Raw genomic sequence first — 23,257 nt, forward strand, 5'->3', positions numbered from 1 at the left:
GCAACCACATACTTACCATTGATAAGCAACCAGACTCCATTTGAAAGGGTAAATAATAATAAAATATAAAAATAAATGGTATAGTAAAGAAATATGGCATGTAAGGGTACAGGGCTCTTACAAAGTAATTTTTGCTTCCTATGACAAAACAAAGAAATAAAAGTGTAAAGTTTTTGATGTTGTTATGTGGTACACCATTACATGTGTGTGACTCCCTCCCACCATTTCTCCACCTTAACTACCTCAGTTATTTATCCATCCAGATGCATTCGTAAAGAATACAAAATAACTTAAGAAACACATTCTGAGAGAGAAGGATGTTAATTTCTCAATGCTCATTTTTTGTGACATTTTAACTAAGTTACCTGTTCTCCATGCTCTCTTTTTTAAATATTTGTCTTCAGATCTTAGAAAAATGTAACCATTTTGTGGTTTCTGTTGCTTTTTCTTTTCAGTGATACCTCAATCAAAAATCTGTAATATTTCTTATTATTTTGCTTTTGTTTGTCACCTAAAATTAAGCTAGAGTTATTAAATATTTTTACTAACTCTTTTCCTTTCGTGTTGCAGATGTTTCTAGACTCCAGCAGCACATCAAGACTGCTACAAGGCGTAGACTGGAGTACAGCCACAAAGTGAAAACGCTTCAGGACCAGCTGGACTCTGAACAACATGAATTTGGAGACATTGCATTTGTGCCAGTCACCGACACATACCGAAATCTGCCACTAAAGCTTCTTGCCTTCTTCAAATGGTGATCATTTCTCTCTAATGATATATCTTCCAGTGATGATGAGGAGATAAAAGGTTCCTGATGATATAGCAAAAATCCTGTCTCTTTTGTAGGAAGGTGTTAAAATTGTATATTGGCCTGCTGTTAAATTCTAATCTTCCTTCTTTCACACTATTCTCCCACAAATACCAACTTTTCAAGATGGCTGTAGTGCACTCAGTTTGGTCAACTGACAGTGCTAAAAATGACATCAAGAAATAGAAACACCTAGCTTATAGAAAAAATTCAGCTGTATCCACACTAGACCTCAGATCAGTATGTATAAAATACATGTTTGGCAATTAGCTGCTTTTATTGTAAACCCAAATATTGACCGGTTTCAGTCATGGACTATTTCATAAGGGTTAAAATGGTTTAAGCCAAAACATTACATTTGTCATTACTTAAATAATAATGTTATGAATATCAATGTATGACACAAGGTTTTAGAAGCAAACATACTAATACCAAGTATATACTTAGTATTAATATCTTTTCTTTGGGTTTAAAATAAAAGCAGCTTATGGTCAAACATGCATTTTATACATTACTTGACAGCTCTTGATAGTCACCTTCCGGCTTTTAGTACAGTCTTTGGTTCTGTAAAAGTATTCCAGTCTTCATGTAGGTGGTCAAATCTCTTAAACTGATTTCCAGCCTCATTTCATTTTGAATGACAATATAATTGGCAACTTTTATTGCAGATTACTCATGCTCAGCTACATTTTATAGCTTTGTTGCAATCAAATTCTAATATAATCAAAACTGGTCCAGAAATTCTATTGAAACACCTCATTTCATTCACATCTGAGGATGGTTTCTAACATTCTATCAAAAATTTCCGTCTCATATTTTCAAAAAAAAGTCCCGCATGGCCCTCAGTCTTTTACGATTTTCATAGTTAATGCATGTAAAGTCTCTCTTGCTGTTTCCCTTTCCTCCCTTTTTAAGTAATGAAGAAGTGCAAGGCTCTTAAAGTTTATGAAGCTTGCAACTTTTACATGCTTTTTATCTGCTGCTAACTAATTACAAGCTTTTTCCTATGTTCGCTTTTTTATGTTAATTTTTTCTGTAATCATGTCATGAAAAATCTTTCTTTATCAAAGTTTGTGCAGATCTGTTGTAACATCTATGATCTTTCTTAAAAATTTACTCAGTAATGTAAAATACCTAGCAAAACGGATTTGACTGATACTAAACTTATTTTTGACTATCAGTAAGTGGTCATATGCAGCAAGTATTGAGCTATTCATCTGGCACACAATCATGCAAGGGCTTCCTTCCTTGACAAATAAAACTACTTCCTCACATCTACAAAAAAATCTGGTGTTGAGCATATTTATCACATATTTTCTGTGGAATGTGGTCCTTGATAATTACCAAGTAATCCTGTATTCTCTGGCTATGTGGTTTCTTTCTCTCCAGAATTGAGAAGCAGCCTGACAACTGGTGCTAAATTATTCTGAAAGACATTCAGCCTTAGATGACATTTTCTGTTATCTCCAAATTGAGCATATCTACAGTCACTTTTGTTGACCGTTTTCTTTTAAATTTTAGAAAATTAAAGACAGTCTGTATAAAGCTGGCCATTACAATAGCAATGCCATGAACACATCGTGTTACAATGTCAGATAGACATGATGTGTACTACATTTTTGCATATGCAAATAACATTTCAGCACAACCATATCTGCATCTCATTGCTGCCCTGGTTCAATTCCCAGTTGTGTCAGGGATTTTCTTGCCTTGGAGACTGGGTATTTGTGTTTCATCTAATCATTATCATTGTCACACAAGTTGTTGGAGTTGAGTAAAATTCAAAAACTTGCACTAGGTGGCCGAACTAACCCAGACAGGGTCTCCTGACCATTAGTGCCATATGATTATTTCATTTCAGCACAACCAACAAAGTAGATAGACTGGAACCATCCACATTCTTTATATAAGGAAAGATTACACACTGAGTTTCTCACAGCAGAAATCACTTTTGAATGTTGATTGATTGTGAGGAGATCATGTTATGCCTCTCTCTCTCTCTCTCTCTCTCTCTCTCTCTCTCTCTCTGTGTGTGTGTGTGTGTGTGTGTGTGTGTGTGTGTGTGTGTGTGTGTGTGTGTTCTGAAGTGATGTATCGTGTTTAATGGCAGACGGAAGAATGTTCGTGACAGAGATCGGTCTGGCTGACCCTCCTTGGTGACTGATAGATTCCAAGCAAGGATTGAAACAAAAATCCAAGAAGACAGGCATTTCACAATTAGTGAACAGCACTCATTCTTTCCAGACATTTCAAAAACTGTGTTCGACAAGATTATTACTGCATATCTGGCTATAAAATGTGTGTGCCAGGAGGATTCCTCAAATTTTGTCAGACGAACTGAACGTACCAATGTAACATAACAGACATAACAGTATATGTTCATTAGGATAAGGATGACTTGAAGTGTTGACCTAAGGTGTAAGACTGTCACACTTGCAGGCTTATAAAAATTTTGTGACAGCCTTATTCCAGTTATCTGATCATTTAGAATTCAGTTTATTATAACGATTCATATTTTGTCATTAATTTCATTCTGACTTTAGCAAACATACATATATCTCTGCACTGGTTTGACTGTTACTAATCAACACTTGAACACAAAACATTAACAGTTCTCATTTTGTAACTGCAGGGTAATTTTTGTGAGGACTGAAATTGGCTTGCTGTTTGTATTTGTGTAGTAAACTCACAAAAATGTTAGGAACATTTTTCAACTAATAATCATCATGAGATAAGCAACTTTATAAAAAACCATTGTTAGTGAATATATTTTATAAATTTCAATACTAAAAGCTAAAAGCCATGTAAAGCTTTATGTTGCAGTATGAGAGGAATGAGTTAATGCATAACTCAATGATGACAGTATGTGCACTCTAGCAAGATTTCGATTTTAATCCAAAATTTTCTATTTCCAATAATGGATGACATAGTCAGTAATTGTTACAAATATATAAGGAGTGGCGTAGTTTTCTGACAGTTGTTGTCAGCCGATTTTGTTACAGTATTATGCAATAAATATGTAATTTTGAAAGAGGACGTGGTGTCGACCTGAATTTCTTGAAATTTCTCTTAGCACTATAAAATCTATAGCAACACTGTCAAGGGCTCAGCAAGTTGCAGCAAACTTTGGTGCAGCAGATAACTTGCAAATTCTTTAACAGCTACTGCAGCACCGGAGATTGTTGAGAAGTGAAGATGAATATTTGCTAATTAATTGTCATGGCCTGGTACATTTCAGAACACAAAACTAAACAAATGGTAACTGCATTGACATTTCTCAGTTGCTATGAAAAGGATGATGATGAATTTTTGAATCAAATTGTCACTGGTGATGAGATTTGGATAACAAATTTCACACCAGAGACAAGGTGCCAATAAATGGAATGGCATCATTTGCAATCCACAATGACACCAAGAAAAGCGAAACAAATTCTGAGCACCAGAAAGATTATGGCTACGATGTCTTGAGGTCATAAGGGTGTCCTGCTAATCGACCACATGCCTAAAGGTGAGACCATAAATGCAGTGGCCTACTGTCACATACTTCAACGACTTCACTGTGCCATTAAAAACCAGAGGCATGGAATGCTAACCAATGGAGTCATCCTCCTTCATTATAATGCACGTCTGCTTGCAGTGAGTGTGACACAGCAGTTTCAGCGGGAAATGTTTCAACATCCGTCACACAGTCTGGACTTAACCCCAAGTGATTATCACTTATTCCCCAAATTATTTTTTGAGTGGACAACACTACAGAAGTGATGATGAATTTAAAGAAGTCATTAATCAGTGGTTCAACAACTTGGTGGAAACTGAGTATGCAGGATGCATAGAAAAGCTGGTAAAATGATATGATGAGTGCCTAAATTTGAACAGTGACTATGTAGAAAAGTAGCTTGGGTATCAAATTGTATATAAAATACAGTTTTCTTTAATTGTATCAGATAAAAATTTCTGTAGAAAAAATGTTCCTTACTTTCCTAATGACCTCACAATTAATGCCGTATTGTGGCATGGAGGATGTTGCTGAAACTGAGTGAAGTTAATTTGGTTTTGAAATAAGTAATCACTTTGGTAATAAATGTGTGACCTATCATTAACTGTTATCAATCAGGCCTTTGATTGTTCACTTCCTAAAAGTTAGTAGCCAAAAAATATTAATTATTGTGGGAAAGAGGAGTGAGGCAACATATATTAATATGACACATCAGCCAATCGTGTTATAGCTTATCAGAATTCAACAGTGGCAGGATAGTGGCCTTGTCAAGGCTGTGGTTTATCATTCAGTGATATTGTTGCTTGTATTCATGAGGGTCTCACAACTGTCATGTGAATATAGAACTAATGGTTTCAGGAGAGCCTTACTTGACACCATGCAGGATTTTAGCAACGTCACACAACTAATGCAAAAAAGAACAGACATTGTTCATTCATCTCTATAGGAATCTACAACCATGTCATGAATCTGAGTCAGAAAATGGGCTAATTTGCAGCAGTAAAAGTATCCACATGGACAGTGTGACCACATATGGAGCACCATGTGCTGTCAGCATGGCGACCATTGTTGTGGTTTCCCTTCACATGATGACAAAGAGATACACATCAGTGTTGGTGCACCCCATAATGACACTGGAAACTGACATAGTGCCACACTGTCTTTTTCAGAAAATTCCTGGTTCTGTACATGCAGTGAATGTACCTGCATGTGGAGGCTCCATGGAGAACAAATTGTCACATTGCATCTATGGTATACAACAGTAGATGTGCTACCACTCCAAGTGAACAATTTTTTAGTAAAAGGCAACAAGAGGCAGAAATCCAAAAGATAAGGCCTGAAAAACATTTGAAAACCAATCACCATAGTGTTCAGTGTGTAAGCAATAAGAGCATGGATCTTAAAATATGTTACCTTAACGTTCAAGGACTGAAAGATAAAGAACTTATCATAAATGAGTTTGGTCTTGATAACCAGTTTGATATTTTTTGTCTGAGTGAACACTGGGCTAATGAGAATGAACTTGCAGTTGCCAAATTTGACAATTTTAGTATAGTAAATAGCTACTGTAGGAAAGAGCACATTAGAGGTGGTGTGGCAATTTATTCCAACCAGTCACTCAATTGTACAATAACCAAACTAGACCAAAATTCCTTGTGTGATGAACAGCACTTTGAAGTTACGGGTATAATCATTAATAGTCATAAGCTAATAGTAGTATCCATGTACAGATCACCAAAGGGAAGCATTAACATATTTTTAGAAAAAATGGACATGCTATTGAGTGAATTAAGTAATATTAAATGGCTACACTATGATATTGCAATAGGAGGTGATTTGAATGCTGATTTTGATGTTACTAAATGTAAGGGTAGTGTTGCAGATCTGGAAAACTTACTAAGACAGTACAATTTACATCATGTTAATAACAGGCCCACAAGAAACAAAGCATGTTTAGATAACATCTTTGTAAACTTCAAGACCACTGAAAACACATGCGAAGTTGTAGTGTTCCCATTCTCTGACCATGACTCCGTATCTCTAAATTATGCAAGTAAAATTCCCCTCAATAGGAGCAATGCAAACAGACCTGTCCCAACAGTTGTGATTACCAGACCCATAACTGAGGATAAAATTAACACATTTCGTAATTCCCTTGCTGACAGAGACTGGTTTGGCCATTGTAGTGTCGATGGACATTACACATCAAGTAATGACCTGCCAGCCAAAATAATATTTGATAGATTTTTTAATGCATTCTTGACCCTATTTAACCATAGTATTCCCATAGAGAAAATCAAAACAATAGATAGCAGCCACAAATCCAGATCTCAAAACAGACAAAATATATGGTACACTAAACAGCTGACAGATCTAAAGAAACAAGTTTTGTTACTGTACAACATATACAATAGTATGAAGTCTGACTGTGCCAAATCAGCCTATGTGTAATGCAGGAATGAATACAAAAAAGCCATCCTGCAAGCCAAAAAAACCTACAATGCCAACAGCATATATAATTCCACCAATAAATGCAAAACCGCTTGGAAAGTAATTAACAGTGCTGCCAGAGATACTAAAAAAGACAAAATTAATATCCCACCACAAACATCAATGAGTTTTTTATTAATTCAGTGAAAGAAATAGGAGACGCAATTATCAAACCAGACATTAGTCCATCAGAGTTACTCTCCCAAAATTGGGGTAGACAGTCACTAAATACAAGCATGGTAACCTTCTCCAAAGTATCACCTAGATATGTACAAGGGGTCATAAAACAACTGAAATCATCTGATAGCTTAGATATATATGGCATATCATGCAACCTGCTAAAAAAAGTGTGTGACCGCATTCTCTACCCCTTAACCCATTGCATAAACAAGTGCTTACTTGAGGGATATTTTCCTGATGAGTTAAAACTGTCTAGGATCGTCCCAGTATACAAAAAGGGAGATAAAGACTCTCCATCTAGCTACAGGCCTGTTTCAATAGTACCTGCATTCTCCAAGGTAATAGAATGCATCATGTACCAACAATTATCATCTCACTTTGAGAATCTAGGAATAATTAATGCTACACAATACGGGTTTAGGAAGAATATGTCGACCATTGATGCAATCAACACGGTAGTCAGTTACATCCTCAAAGTTTTTGAGAACAAAGGCTTTGCTCAGGTGTCATTCTGTGACCTAAGCAAGGCCTTCGACTGTGTTGAGCACATGCCACTACTAGAGAAACTAGAATTCTATGGCATCAAAGAAAACAGTCTCAGACTATTAAAAGCTTATCTCAACAACCGTAAACAGGTAATTTGTGTTGGTAAGGAAATGTCAAACATAGAAAATGTTAAAGTAGGTGTGCCTCAGGGATCTGTACTGGGGCCCTTCCTGTTTCTGATAATGATCAATGACCTCCCCTCGTTTATTAGATCCACCACTGTATTGTATGCAGATGATATGACTTTTTTCCATAGCAGTAACAATCTTGATGATCTTAAAACCTGTGCTGAAAATACACTCACTCATGCAGCATATTGGTTCAGAGCAAATGGTTTCCTGCTAAATGAAAATAAAACTCAGCGGATAATCTTCACTGTAAGAGACAAGCCACTATCTGATGACCCTAGTTCTGTTAAATTCCTGGGAGTTTATTTAGATGAAAAGTTATCCTGGGGCCAACATGTAAACTATATTAGTAGTAAACTGTCTAGAGTAATTTATTTATTAAGACAACTCAGAAATTGTGTACCTGAAACATACATCAGATCATCTTATTTTGCATTTTTCCAGAGTATAATATCCTATGGCATTATCTTGTGGGGTAACTGTAGTCATATACATGACATCCTATTATTGCAGAAGAAAGCCATTAGGATAATTACAAATTCTTCACATAAGGCTCACTGCAAACCCTTATTTACTAAACAAAAAATTATGACTGTAATAAACCTCTATATATACAATGTCTTAATCTTTACGAAGAAGAACCTACAAGATGTGAAATGTAGAGAAAATGTACATTGTTACAACACAAGAAGCATCAAACACATATACACGCCTTACCACAGACTATCAAAATCAATAAAAAGCTATGAAGTCACAGGGCACAAGCTATTTAATAAGCTGCCACATGCCATACAGGATCTTCCTGAACACACATTCAAAGAAAGACTGCATGAATGGTTTATTACCCACCCGTTCTATGATATCAATGAATTCTTCAACTGTAAAATGCAGTAATCCAACAGATGACTCACTGTACATTTATTGTAATATAAGCTAAAATATTTCAGTAGTCAATACCTTATCACACTGTATTATAAATTGTAACTTCATTTGACGTTGTCAATTGCTGTAATGGCCTAAAGACAATAAAATCTTTATTATTATTATTATTATTATTGTCATATGTGTCGAGCAACTTGTGTGAGAGTATGGGTGCCGTTGGGTACACAAAACAGTCACCTCTCGCTCACATAACAAGTAATTTGCACACCAGGTGCCTCATTTCTGACATGTTAACCTGGTGACTGTACCATATCTTTGAGGTCTTTGTGATGTTATCTTCTGACAAGATAATGTGAGACCAATTGTTGCCCGTGTCCTTGATACAGTTTTTGTACAATCCATGACGTTCGATAAGGCATGGATGACCCCCGGTTCATGCCAAATGGTCAGCACCTCAAGCAACTTGTCCTGTCTATATTGGTACAAGTCTGGCAAACCTGAGGTTAATGGGCTATGGAGTGGTAGGTACCCACAGTCCTCCGTATCCGTAAACTCTGTGTGCTTCAGCAAACGCCATGCAGTGCAGAAGTGGAACATTGTTTGTCACAGGGAGTGGGGATGTGGACTTCACTCCCTGGATTTCAATAATGGCACAAATCAATATTAAGAAAGAAAGAAAAAACCTCAATCTCAAGTTGTAATAAAAATATTTCTGTTCCATTACTCTAAATGCTGATGCGATGTATAAATACTTTTGTGCCGTTACACTACATGGTGAAGGGATGTATGGCAGTTAAGCCAAATCAGTCATTTGTGGACAACCTTTTGGGCACCTGTTGTAATGCTAGTTGTATAAGTCTTATCCAAGCATGTTGGTATCTGTCTAGGTGGACATTTATTTCGCAGGCATCCCATGGGACCAAAATGGCTCATTATTATCCCAACATGAAAGCCTGTTCTGGGTGGATCACTAGGTGACACAAATACCCAAATAACCCAAAGATTTGACAGCAAAATTTTCATGATCCATTGTCATTTATGTGTAAAATTGTGAATAATAACAGAGTACATTAGAATGAGAATGTCTTTAAGTCAACTAAGAAAACTAATAAATTATGAGGCAGAATTTCTAGCCTTCGCTTACCTTCAGGAAGTAAAATGTTTAGTATTGCCTGTAGACAGTCGTAACAGTGAAAGTGATGATACAATACTACCTTTCGGAACTATTAGTTCCTTGCTCAGAGACAAGAGAGAAATAGGTTGGCAAAGATAGAAAAGGAGGTGCATGTCACTCGGATCACAGGATGAGAGGACCCAATTTGACCAGTTACCTTGAGTGGTAGATTTCCTTATCTGTGAGATAGGGATGCAGAGAACAAAGTGTGCCTTCAGTTCACCTACTGTTACAGAAAACTAGTGTGTGCATTTACCTTGAATCTGGAGCCAATGTTTTGGCTACTTAAAAGTTAGCTTCTATTGGAATTGGCTTCCAGTGCATTATTAGAAATTCATCTATGATACAAAGACTTGTAGGATTTAGTCCCAGATATATAACTGTTGCTTCTATTTCAGATATCACAAATCAAGTACCTCTTTTAGTCAATTTAACTACCTTTTCATAATTCCAATCATTTTCCTTTGAACAGTCTCAAGCACTCTCTGTTATTGTATCAAAAACCATTTGCTTTTTGGTGAATTTGTTAAGATAAAACATTGGTTGTTTCATCCTAGTCATGTCAGTTAAATTTTCAGTGTATCTCTCAAGCTCATGCTTGGTCATTTCATGGATGGATGGGAGAGGACAATGACTAAGGAAGGTTAGTCATTGCCCACTTGTATCCAGCCCCTTCTCTGTTCCCATACCAGCACTACATTTACTTTTCTCCTCTTCCACTATCCCCACCTCTCCACTGCCCTCCATCTAACCTCTCGACAGCACATAGCTGCCCTACCCTCTTTCCACCTCATCCCTGTACACTCCCCAACAGCACGTCAGTGACCGCTACTCCTACCCTACTATCCCTCCCCCTCTCTGCCCCAGCCTCCTCCTTACCGGTACTGCTGTTCGCAGTGTGGCCTCAGTTGCCAGAGATTGCAGTATTGTGTATGTATGTTGCATTTGTGTGTGTGTGTGTGTGTGTGTGTGTGTGTTTGTCATCTAATTTTGATGAAGGCCTTACTGCCCGAAATCTATATTTGTGAATTCTTTTTGTTGTGCCTATCTGCGACTCGCCATCTTTGCTATAAGATGGCTAGCAACTATCCTTTTCATAATACTGTTGGAGGTGTATCTGGTAGGTTGTAGCTTACTAAGCCAATTTGTTGGTGTCACACTTCTTAAAAGAAAAAAATATAATTTCATGCTATTTTGTCAAAAACTGACATTGTGAGCCTGTGGGAGTGTACAAAATATAAGTTGACTCTTACATAGAAGATAGCAGTGACAAGCAGCTTTGTTTATTTAAATAGCACCTTTACCAGTTTCGAATATTACAGGTTCATCTTCAGATGGCTAGTTCACGTTAAGATACATTTTACATTAGCTTTCACTTTTTATTTCCCCAAAGGATGAAGTTTCCTCGGGGTGGTGGTGCTATTGAAAATCCATGCCATAACATTCCAATGTTGATTGGTTGTGATTATGCAACAGTGAAGACTGTATGATGCACATTTTTTATGTGTGTGGATACATATAATCTAAAGCACCACTCACACATCAAGAAGTTTCACCACATGGAAGTACATATACAAAGATAATGATATTGCAGGGTTGCACTGTATGGAATGTAGCCATGTATGGATGTGAAACATGGACAATAAAGTTTAGACAAGAAGAGAATAGAAGTTTTTGAAACGTGAAGCTACACAAGAATGCTGAAGATTGGATAGGTATATCATGTAACTGAATAGAATTGGGGAGGAAAGAAATTGTGGGATTACCTGACTAGAAGAAGGGATCAGTTGATAGAGTATGTTATGAGACATCAAGGGTTCACCAGTTTAGTACTGGAGGGAAATGTGGAGGGTAAAAATCATAGCGGGAGACCAAGAGATGAATATGATAAGCAGATTCAGAAGGATGTAAGATGCAGTAGTTTTTCAGAGATGAAGAGGTTTGGACAGGTTAGAGTAGCTCTGAGAATTGCATCAAATCAGACTTTGGACTGAAGACCTGAATAGCAACAACAACAATTTGCACTATTTCTTGATCTTTATGCTATTATATCTCCTGAACTATGTGTCATACAGTGATGTCATGGTACATTTGGATACTGTCTGCAAAGTGTGTTGCAAATAGAGTTAATAGGAAAGAGATGACAAATTAAAATGTCATGGCTGATGCAAAAGTTTTACTGTAAGAACAGTAAAAAGGCAGTAAGCAATAAATATTTTCCTTTCAACATTTTGTGAAGTATGTCAATGAGAAAAAATTTATAAAGATCTGAAATTGTATATAAAGTTTATTGGAAGTCACTAACTTCTCTCATTCTTGAAAACTGGATGAATATCGCCAGGGTAATTCGCATGTAGTTAGCTACACTGCCCCAATACATATACACAGTTTCTACCTGCAATACTTGTCTTACTACATTAAACCTTTAACATAAGATTATACCTCATAATGAGCAGAATATGACAGCACTTAAAATTTTTTAATTTGTGCAATAGTTATACGAAATATTGACAGTCAAATTTTTGTTGCACCTGGAAGTCCTTAGATAGGCAACCTGCAATTGAGACTGTGCACCATGAACCATCAGCTGGGTTAGTCTGTTTGTAATATAGATGATACTGGAGTGCTGGCCAGTACTTACCATCAGCTCACCTGTTGTGATGACAAAGTGCAAAAAACATGAAGGAGTAGCATCAGAGAAAGTAGGTCAAAGATAGTACATCGGCAAGAACTGTGTTCAGTTTCAGTCTACAGATGATGGCTATATAGTGAGAAGTAAAGCTGGATTAAGAGGAAGAAAAAATAAATGAATCGTGGCTTTAAGAACAAAAAGCAAAATAATTGGGATGGGAAAAAATGCAGATAGAGGGGGACAGAAAGCAGAGGTAAAAAGGTAAAATACAATAAAGAAAATAACTGAGTGAATAAATAAATGAATAATAACAAAAAGTGGGAGGGGGGCATTCTATGTTAAGAGCTTAAGTTTAGGACCATGTTGGGATATGAGAATAAACTGGAGGGCAAGGTCCCATCTTCATAGCTCAGGGGAGCTAGTAAATGGATGGGAGGATGTAAATATAGTACAGCAGCATTCATATCCCTTAAGTTGTTCATTAGGGCACAGTTTCATTAGGGCATGATTAGCAACTACGTACTGGGTATTCCCAAAGTAGACAGTTCTGTGTCCATTCATGTGCTCAATGTAAATTGAGGCCACATGAAGCAGGTTCCCATTCCTGCAGGTCTGAGATGCTGGTGACAGGAAGGTGACTCTAACAATATTGTGAGAAGGAATGTTGCCACATACCATACAGCGGAGATGCTTAGTTGCACTGGTGTGAGTTGCATTTGTGTGTGTGTGTGTGTGTGTGTGTGTGTGTGTGTGTGCGCACACACGCGTGTGTGCATGTGTGTAGCCGTGCGTGCATGTGTGCGTGCGTATTTATGTCTGTTGTTGACGAAGGCTAATCGCCAAATGCTTTAATTGTGAAATTCTTTTTGTTGTGCCTATCTGTGACTCAGTGTCTCCACTATATGATGAGTGGCAACTTTCCTTCTCACAATATTGTTACATTCCATCCAGGATTTTCCATTGTTTGAAGATGAATCTAAATTACACAAATGAAAGTAAGATCATTTAGAACAAGACCTGCATTGGGGCTAATCACAGGAATGTGGACCATGAAACCAACCCCATACATCATTATTATCATTTTTTACTTCCATTCATTATGATTGATTGACTGATTCATCCACCCACCCACCCTCTCTCATTCACTCACCTGCCCTCCTGCAATCTTTTGGAGCGGAGACTCATCAGGAACATAAAACGATTCAAAGTATACTTTAATTTAAAAAAAGAGTAGTGTTAGAAACTACATCAATAATTAACTGTTGTTCAAGTGGTACAAACTGTGTATACTCACACAGAAAAAGTTTAACACAGTGAAATTACTGCCAAAAAGCCTTCTTCTTCATTTATGTTAAGCAGCTGATGTTTATGTTACATTACCTTTTTTAATATCTACATTACCAAATATATATATACTAATTTTGTAGAAAGTGAGCAGCATGTGGATCTAATACACTAACTCCAGATTATTAGACAGTTCGAGATCTATTACAGACCACTCAAAGTGCATTACAAGCTGTCTTAAAGTAAGCAATCCAATTCAGATCAATTCACGCAGTTTCAAAGTTTTGCCAATAGCACACATACAGTGTGAAACATAAACACCATTTATCAAACTAATATGTCAGTCGGTGTGTACTTTGTTAATTACATAACTGTTATATGCAGGAATCTGGCGTGATCTCATCAAAGGAGACTTCTGATAACAAGCACACTGTAAGTATTGGTGCCTTGGGCAGTCAACAGTAATGTTGTACCAGCTTCTCACTTTCCATAGTGACACTGGGTATTGTCACTACATCCCCATCCCCAGCAGTGATTGATTGGCAAGAAAATGGTGGGTAGTGCAAGATCCAAAGGAATTGTCACGAGGAAGGATTGCAGGTCAATTTCCATGGGCATGTTGTGGAAGGTCAGGGCAGGACAAATCTTGATGTGAATTTTATATGTCACCTCAGGACTGGATGATCCACTGGGATGTAGAAACAGGTGGCTGCTGACAAGATTCTGGACATGAAGTTGATTTCTGTTGTGTTGCATAAGTATATGGGCGGAGACCATGGTATACATTATGGACCAATCGTGGATGGAGATTGTCCTGTGAATCCAGGTTTGTGCTTGTCAAACTGTGAGTCCCCACAGAAGACACCCACCTGGAAGAGAGAGGCCGCAATGATGACAAACACCGGCGGCAGGTGCAACACATCCATGTGGGTGTGATGCAGGCAGCCATGAAGCTCCTCCACCAGGCTGTAGTGCTCAATTGTGGTCTCCCTTTACCTTGCTAGAAAACCACAGAAGGCATTAGGTGCGGTGTTGGATATCATGTTTTCACAGGTGATGGCCCCAATATAATCTTCTGTTTGCTCAGATCCATTGGCCAAGAAGTTCCCAAATGTGTCAAGGATGGTTGCATAAAGTACACTTTCACAGATTGCAGTTTATTCCTTTTTCTGTCTGCTCTGAAATAAAAGCATAAGGATGTGGAGAGGATCCTCTGGAATTGCTCCTGTAACCAAAACCTCAACAAGATATGTGACACAGTTTGGAATACTTAATAGTAATTGGTCTATATCTACATTTACATACTCTGCAAGCCACTATACGGTGCGTGGCGGAGGGTACTCTCTACCCCTATTAGTAATTTCACCTCCTGTTCCACTTGCAAATAGAGCAAGGGAAAAACAACTGTCTGAATGTCTCCATATGAGCCCAAATTTCTTGCATCATATTTTCGTAGTCCTTACACACAATGTATGTTAGTGGCTGGAGAATCATTTAGCAGTCAGCTTCAAATGCTAGTTCTTTAAATTTTCTCAGTAGTATTTCTCAAAAAGAACATCACCTTCCCTCTTGGGATTTCCATTTGAGTTCCAGAAGCATCTCTGTAACGTGTTGTTTGATACTATTGGTAACAAATCTAGCAGCCTGCCTTGAATTGCTTCAATATCTTCCGTCAATCTGACCTGTTACAGATCACAAACACTGGAGCAGTACTCAGTAATACGTTGAACCAGCATCCTATACGCAGTTTCCTTTACAAGTGAACCACTCTTTCCTAAAATTCTCCCAGTAAACCAAAGTTGACCATTCACCTTCCCTACCAGATTTTTTGCAACATTACACACAATTATTTAAACAACTTTATTGTGTCAAGCAGGGTATATAGTAATACTGTATCTGAACAGTACAGGCTTGTTCTTCCTACTCATCTGCATTAACTTACATTTTTACATCTTTAGAGCTAGCTGCCATTTATCACACCAGTTATAAATTTTGTCTAAGCCGTTGTATATCTTCCTACATCACTCCTTACTGTACGCCACAGCATCATCAGAAAACAATCGCAGATTGCTGCCCCTCCTGTCCGCCAGATCATAAATCATTTTTGTATGTAGAGAAGGGAACAACAGCAGTCCTATCACACTTCCCTCGGGAAGTGCTGGAATGTGGCAGGGCGAAGAGATTTCAAAAGGTAACCAATTGTAAAGGTAGGAGCCATACAGCATATTGAGCAATAGGAAAGCTTGTGATGCTGCATTGAATGGAATTTGAAAATATGTCTCTGCAAATTCAGTTTTACCGAATAAAGTACCATGGCCTAATTTGAGAAGAGTTCATCTGGGGTCAGTAGGGATAAGTTTTCACTTCAGTTTGTGCTTTTCTCATTACTTTAAAATTACCTCAAAGTTTCAAAGTGCTATTGAGTCTGCATACTGTTAGCAGTGGAGTAGCCCACTGGCTATGGAGAATAGGCATTAACAAATCTTCATGAGTGAGTCTATCAATTTCTGTCCTGAAGGCATCCTTCAGAGCAAGGGCACTAGGCGAACTTTCAAAGAAAGCATAAGGCAGCCGTTTGCTTAATAGTGATATAAGCTTCAAAATCTGTGGCTTCCCTAATCCACGTGAGAAGATTTGAGTATGTTTATCACAGAAAGTCTTTAGGGTGACACAAGGTTGTTGGGACTGCATGGTATGTAGTATTTCGTGAACTGTAAATCCGAAAGCATGGTAAGAGTCTGCCCCAAAAATATCGTCCGCATCAGTTACCACAAGAAAGTTTACTGGGTGAGTGATGTAATTGTAAGTAAATAAAACTGGAAGTTTTCCTAGCAAAGGCACATGGTTACATCCATGGGCTTAAAGGTTTGTCTCACATGCCTCAATTGTTTCTGATGTGATCTGTGCCACAGATTGTTGAGGTCCCCACCAGAGGTGGCATTATGTCCTGCACTACTGGTGTCAGAGAGCTACCACAACATCTTCTTACATCATAAACAACGTCTGGGCTGTGTGGGCAATTTCACATCCTTGAGATAGTCACATTAGAGAAAGAGTAAATTTCCTCGGTGTGGGCTTCCTCACATCTGAGTTGGGTAAGGCACACAATAATGTCGCCGACTGGAATGTCTGCATAGTTTTGCCTCCTCAGACATTTAAAACTACAATTCCTACTTATTTCCCATAGGTTGGTGGTCCAGTCTTCACAAGACTTGTTTGGGCCATTTTTCCACTGCCAAAATTCTAACGTAGCTGTGGTAATAAGTTTTTTCAAACAGAAATATTCATGTGATGAAGAAAATATTCTAGACAACTCAGGTTCTGCCATATGCATTAGTGGCTCTAGTTTCTGTAGTAAGTGACATAATTCAAGATTTCATGAAAAGAACATCACCTTTTATTCCATCATCTTTCAGGCATGCATCCAGAATAGTAATATTTCTTTTTCCAATATTTTGGCCTATAACCTTACAAGTAATATTACTATCCCGGATTCACGCTCAAAGATTATGGCATCTTCTGTCTGCAGGGAAAGCTTCTAGAAGCACACTGTCTTTAGTCTTTCCATGTCAGAAACTTGCCAAACAGTCAAGTGTAACTTCAACTGTCAGTTATCAACACCCACTCTTCACTTTGTTCATTAAATGGTGGAAAAGCCATAAACAGTGATGGCACAGTGCATGTTGCTGTTACAGTCACCAATGCTTGTACTGCAAATAACATTGATACCACTAGCTACTGATAACCGTGCACATTTTGCATTAGTAATTGTTGTAGTCCCTCCCTGGTGGAAAACCCTGGCTCTTGTAGTGCTTTGAGAATTTCAGGGTAAATTCTAGAAACACTTGGCTCTCCACCATCTCGAACACCCATTATTTTAATGACGAGGGTGAGAGAGCCTTTTTACTGTGTCATGCATATGTGTGTGTGTGCAGGAGGGACAGCTGTCACGAGAAGCCAGGAGCTGCGTCTGATTAGTGGCCCCAACAAGTGGTTACCAGCAGCTCCTTGGAATTTATATCAAAAAGTCAAAGGGTGTTTGTATAATGTTCCATGGTTTGTGGTGTCATGAGGATTGTTACAGAGACAGATGAAGCGTGTATTGTGTAAAGACTCTTACTTCATGTCTTGGCTCTGCAAGAGGCAGCACGTATGTAAATTAATGAGTGTTTTGTCGATTATGACATTTATCATGGAACCAGCTGGCTTGCTGGAGCTTGTACAGAATAATTGTTACTTTGGAGATGAGAGTTGAAAATATATTGTTGTTGAACTGAAAAGATGCTACGAGTACATGATTTATTAGAGATTTGGTTAATATTATTCCCTTTAATGTAATACAGTCTTTGGAGGAGAATTAAATGGTGAGAGCGACATAGCTGATGACCCAAAGAAGAGGATCGGCTGTATGTGCAATGTATGAGTCAACTGGAAGAGACATGTGAGTCATGCAACCCAACACAGCACTGTTTCTTGTCGTCCAAAAAAGTGTTAGAACGTGGCGACCAAGAGAAAGGACTCGAATAAAAAGGGAAATTGTAAGCTAAAAACGGGAAGAAGATATTTGAGTTGCCATAGCAACCACGCATAACAAGACTGAGAAACTGTTTCGAGTAATTGCGTTGTGTCTGCTGAACCAAAGGAAGAAAGTTGCGAATGCAACACAATATAAGATGGGAGAAGGTAACATCAAAATAATGAAGGGAAGGTCTCAAATTTTCGATTAAGAAGATTTGGGTGTGGGGAGGAAGCAATTCTCACACATGCAGCAACCAGCCTCTGACGTCAATGCAGTAACCAGCCGAGGCAGTAACCAGCTGCTGACGCAGTAACCCGCCACCATTGCTGACTGCAACGGCTATTGTTCCCTGTTGCTAACTTCGCGTCTGCTTGCCGACGCCGATGCATTAACCAATGTTCGACACTGCTGGCGCCTGTGTTATTCACTGGTGCCGATTGTACAACTGCTCGCCGACGCAGCATAAAACTCTACGCAGGGTGAGCGAACAACAATAATAATTCGAGTAGAAAATTAAAAAGAAGAATAAACTGTTCAAAGACTATAGTACTCTAGCTAGTACATTTAGAGGTGAAGTTGTGTTAGATGATCACTAGGTCAAAAATCACTCAGGATATGGATAGCATTCAAGAAACAGGAGAAACTTCAGAACCAGCCATGGTTATGACAGTGAGTAAGGAGGTGCCAGACCGGTCTAAGGTATGAATTTACTTAAAGCCCAGAGAGCAGATTCAGCGGCTTTAAGAGAAGAACTAAGTGATGAAAATGCCTCTTTGAGAAAAGAATTAAATGCTAAGTTAGATACTCAAAGAGCAGAGTTATATGCTCAAAATGCTTCTTTAAGACAGGAACTAAGTGATCAAAGTTTTAAGTTGGATTCAGTGAATGCACATTTGAACATCAAATTAGATGCTCAGAGTGAGGTTTTAAGTAGCCGAAATGAAATCTTAAACAGTCAAGCAACAAATGTAATCATGTTAAAGACTGAGTTTGACACTCTGAGTAAGAGAGTTGAAAATCTGAAGTTAGATTTAAAGAATGAGCTAACCAGTTCTTTAAATACTCACATTAATCAACTATTTACTGAATTTAACCAGAGACAGGGTGTGCAGTTTCAAGATTTAACTTAAAAAATTTGAATTTGACATTGAAGATAAATGTAATAATATAGAAATGGAACTTGTTGAAAAATTAGGATCATTTCAAAATGTATGCAATGTTACATTCGATGTGGTAAAGCAAACGTTGCATGCCTTAAAAGACAGTGTAGAAAGACAGGATAAGATGATCCCTATTGTCCAGTCACAGATTGCAGGCGTCAACACTCGAGTTGATGACGTAGAGAGAAATTTTAAGGAAAAACTAGCCAACTTTGACATGATAAATGTAAGTAGTCTGGCAGAACCTTTTAAGATAATTATAGATCAATAAATTATCAAGAGTATAATCTCCGGAAATGTTTCAACTGTTGCTTTTTCCAAACTTAATGATAGTAGCAATGTTAGAGATGACTCATGGAAAGAATTCGAACATGTCCAGTACAGATTAGAAATAGAATAACTTTACTTAATGCCATGCTTCCTAGTAAAATGGTAATTGTTTTGTTGTGGGGAGACTTTCACATTTAACGAGAAGTATTGGTCCGTAATCAATTGAGTGAGGTTAATCTCAGATCCATGGGATCCGAGCGGAGTCACATCTGTTCCCCAGGGTGTTAACATTCTGTGTTAACAGGTGGAGTGACGACCGTCGGTTCCTGAGTTGTTTTCAGTGTTACTTCCACATCAGTTTTCCTACATCAAATTCCCTTCAACTATTCTGTAATCTATTAATAACCTCTTAAACTATCCTATCATGTTAGTATTTAAGTGACCAAATATGACTACAAGATTGTGACTAATTTAAGAGAATCACAAATAAACAGTGATCTCTAAACATGAAATGGAACGAACAGAATAATATTCTGGTCGAAGGTGTAATATGATGGTACTATGTAAACAGAGTGACTTTAAGATGGAATGAACAGAATAGAATATTATATTTAAGAATAATATAATATGAGGCGACTAATGAAATAACTATCTTATCGTAGTGTATAATTTTGTGTTTTTGTAGAACATTTATACCTTTTATGAGATGTGATGCCGATGGGAGGGTTTGTATCAATCCTGAAAGGGGTGGGTAATGTAGGTAAAGACATGACTGACACTACACACACACTGCACCGTTCAGACGACCCTCGCAAACAAGTGTGATTGATTCTTCACCATTTGCCATTCCATAAGTGTTGCTAAGATTTTTCTTCGGGGGCTTCAAAGGTGAAGGTGAGAATGTCCGTTCTGCAGGAGACGTTTAACATCGTAACTCCTCCAGCTTCTCACTCAAGTATCGGCAAAGTAGGGATCCTGGGGAAGGGGGGTGGGAATGGTTTTCCTGTCTTTGGGGCTATCTTCTTTTTCTCCTTCGATCTTAGCAACCATCTCTATTTTTTCCTTTCTTACTTCTCATTTGAGTACCGGTCTATCGTTCTCTCTTTCCATATGCATAGACTTCTTTGTGCAATTTTGTCATATGATGACATGGTTGGAGACCATGGCTGTTATTTGAAGACAAATGTTGATGGTGTTGAGACAGCAACCAGCCACAAATTTATTTTCAGTTCCTTTATTCAAAAGGTACTATGACCGGTTTCGGGTCGTTACGATTTATCCTCAAACGGTTTCCATGCTTTCATTACAACATGTGGTGCATTTTTTTTACAGATTCATTGTCCTAAAATATAAATAATACCTAATTATAAGCACGCCACACAGATGGTTGCATTACAGTCCAAACCGGCATTTCACGTAAGTCACATCCAATGCAAATCTGTAATGCAACCATCTGTGTGGCGTGCTTATAATTATGTATTATTTATATTTATGTGTCTGTATATACTTCTATCACTGATGTCCTTCTCATTCTCTGTGGTATCCTATAACCTTCAGCTTAGTTCACATAAGTAGGCCAAAGAATCAGGCTGCACGAACACACATCGACGTACACACAAGATTACACTTAGACACAAACATGGAAATTATGGGCTAGAAACCTAAAGCAATGTCAGAACCGCCAAGGGATGGAAGGGCAAAAAGACATATGTACATCTGGGTAGAGGCACATATTGTATGGTTGATATATGACAGTTCTGTGTCGTCCCTTTTTTTTCTTTTGTTGCTTCTTATATATTTATACATGTTTAAGAACAGAGACAGTTCTATATCACACAAGGAAGTGAGAGAAATGAAGGAGAGTAGAGACTAAGGAAGAACTAATGAGCATAAGCCAGGTAGGAACTACTGGTGATAATTATTTAGGAATATCAGTCGAATATTTGTTCTGATGATTTGTAGGATAATGGGACAAGTATAAAATAAAGAAAGGTATGATATAATGAATTATATATAAATGTGAGGTGTGCTGAAAGTGTAGAAGTTAAGTAGTGGAGGACTCTAGGGGATCAAATAAGGTACCCAGAGGTAAGAGTGAAGTGTGAAGTAGAATTGAATTTTGCCAGGTAATATTTACCGACAGTATACATAAAGATGTATACTAGGGCAACGAACCGTGGGGCCTACTCACAAAGGATAAGAGGGGCACACCCAGCTCTTATTGAATGAAGAAAAGGGCAGATAGGCAGACCAAAGAGAGGCTGATCTATACTGTGCGGCCAGGGGCACCAAGAAGGGGATTGACCTGTACCATAGAATATAGGAATAAGAAAGGGGCATACCTACCAAAATGGAAGGAGGTAGTGCATCCATAGGAGCAACCCAGAGGTAAAGTATAGGTACTGTGCCTAAAGGGAAGGACAGTGTTGTGACACAAGTCACACAATTTTGTGGAGATTATTCTGACAAATTTGGATTCTTTACATCGACAGCGTTATTAAGACTTATGAGTGTCGGAAAGAACATGTTCATTTTTTTTTTCTCCAGCGTTTCCTCCAGACTACAAGCTACTGTAGGAAATGAGACTGTTAAGTACTAAAGAAAAGATAGTTTAGAGAATTATACTAAATAATGAGGCAATCAAAAGTCTATGCCACCTGGAGTTTGTGATTGGAAATCAAAAATGTTGTCCGCATGATTCCTAGATGTAAAAGTACTAACTCCAATGTTGGGTGAAATGCTCAGATAGTGATTGTTGAAACAAACAAAAACAAGGAAAGGAAAATTTGGGTATTAAGTACACAAGAACTAAAAGAGATATATTGAATATCGATTGAAATATAAATTATTGTTGTGATAGATATTAATGTACATGATGAATATGTGTAAAATATCATGTATTAGAGCTAAGGGGAGGAATATGTAGTGCTTCAAGGATTTCAGTGTAAATTCTAGAAACACTTGGCTCTCCACCATCTCGAACACCCGTTATTTTAATGATGAAGATGAGAGAACCTTTTTACTGTGCCACACAAATGTGTGCATGCAGGAGGGACAGCTGTCACGAGAAGCCAGGAGCTGCATTGGACGAGCGACCCCGACAAGTGGTTACCAGCAGCACCTTGGAATTTATATGAAAATGTCAAAGGGTGTTTGTATAATGTTCCGTGGTTTGTGGTTTCATGAGGATTGTTACAGGGACAGATGAAGCGTGTATTGTATAGAGACTCTTACTTCACGTCTTGGCTCTGCAACAGGCAGCACGTATGTAATTTAATGGGTGTTTTGTCGATTCTGACATTTATCTTGGAACCAGTTGGCTTGCTGAAGCTTGTACAGAATAATTGTTACTTTGGGGATGAGAGTTGAAAATATATTGTTGTTGAACTGAAAAGATTCTACGAGTACATGATTTATTTCAAGAATAGATAATTGTTTAATATTATTCCCTCTACCTTGATACAGTCTTCGTAGAAAAATTAAACGGTGAGAGCGACATAGCTGATGACCCAAAGAAGAGGATCGGCTGCATGCACAATGTATGAGTCAACTGGAAGAGACATGTAAGTCATGCAGCCCAACATAGCACTGTCTCTTGTCATCCAAGAAAGAGTTGACTCTTGCCTCAACACAAAAATATTCAAAGTCCGATTTTCATGTATCACAGACCCTGCCACTTCAGTGCAGT

General features: G+C 38.0%; 1 protein-coding gene across 3 annotated transcripts in view; it reads left to right on the forward strand.

Annotated features, from left to right (window-relative positions):
• LOC126195030 (UDP-GalNAc:beta-1,3-N-acetylgalactosaminyltransferase 2-like) overlaps positions 1-23,257 on the forward strand; it is a 147,278-nt gene that overhangs the window by 115,138 nt on the left and 8,883 nt on the right. For all 3 annotated transcript variants that reach the window (XM_049933471.1, XM_049933472.1, XM_049933473.1), the window contains exon 5: positions 571-754. In XM_049933471.1, the coding sequence (XP_049789428.1) occupies positions 571-754 (184 nt within the window). The remainder of the gene's footprint in view (positions 1-570; positions 755-23,257) is intronic.

The sequence above is a fragment of the Schistocerca nitens genome, chromosome 7 (genome assembly GCF_023898315.1).
Source record: "Schistocerca nitens isolate TAMUIC-IGC-003100 chromosome 7, iqSchNite1.1, whole genome shotgun sequence".
Lineage (NCBI taxonomy): Eukaryota > Metazoa > Arthropoda > Insecta > Orthoptera > Acrididae > Schistocerca > Schistocerca nitens.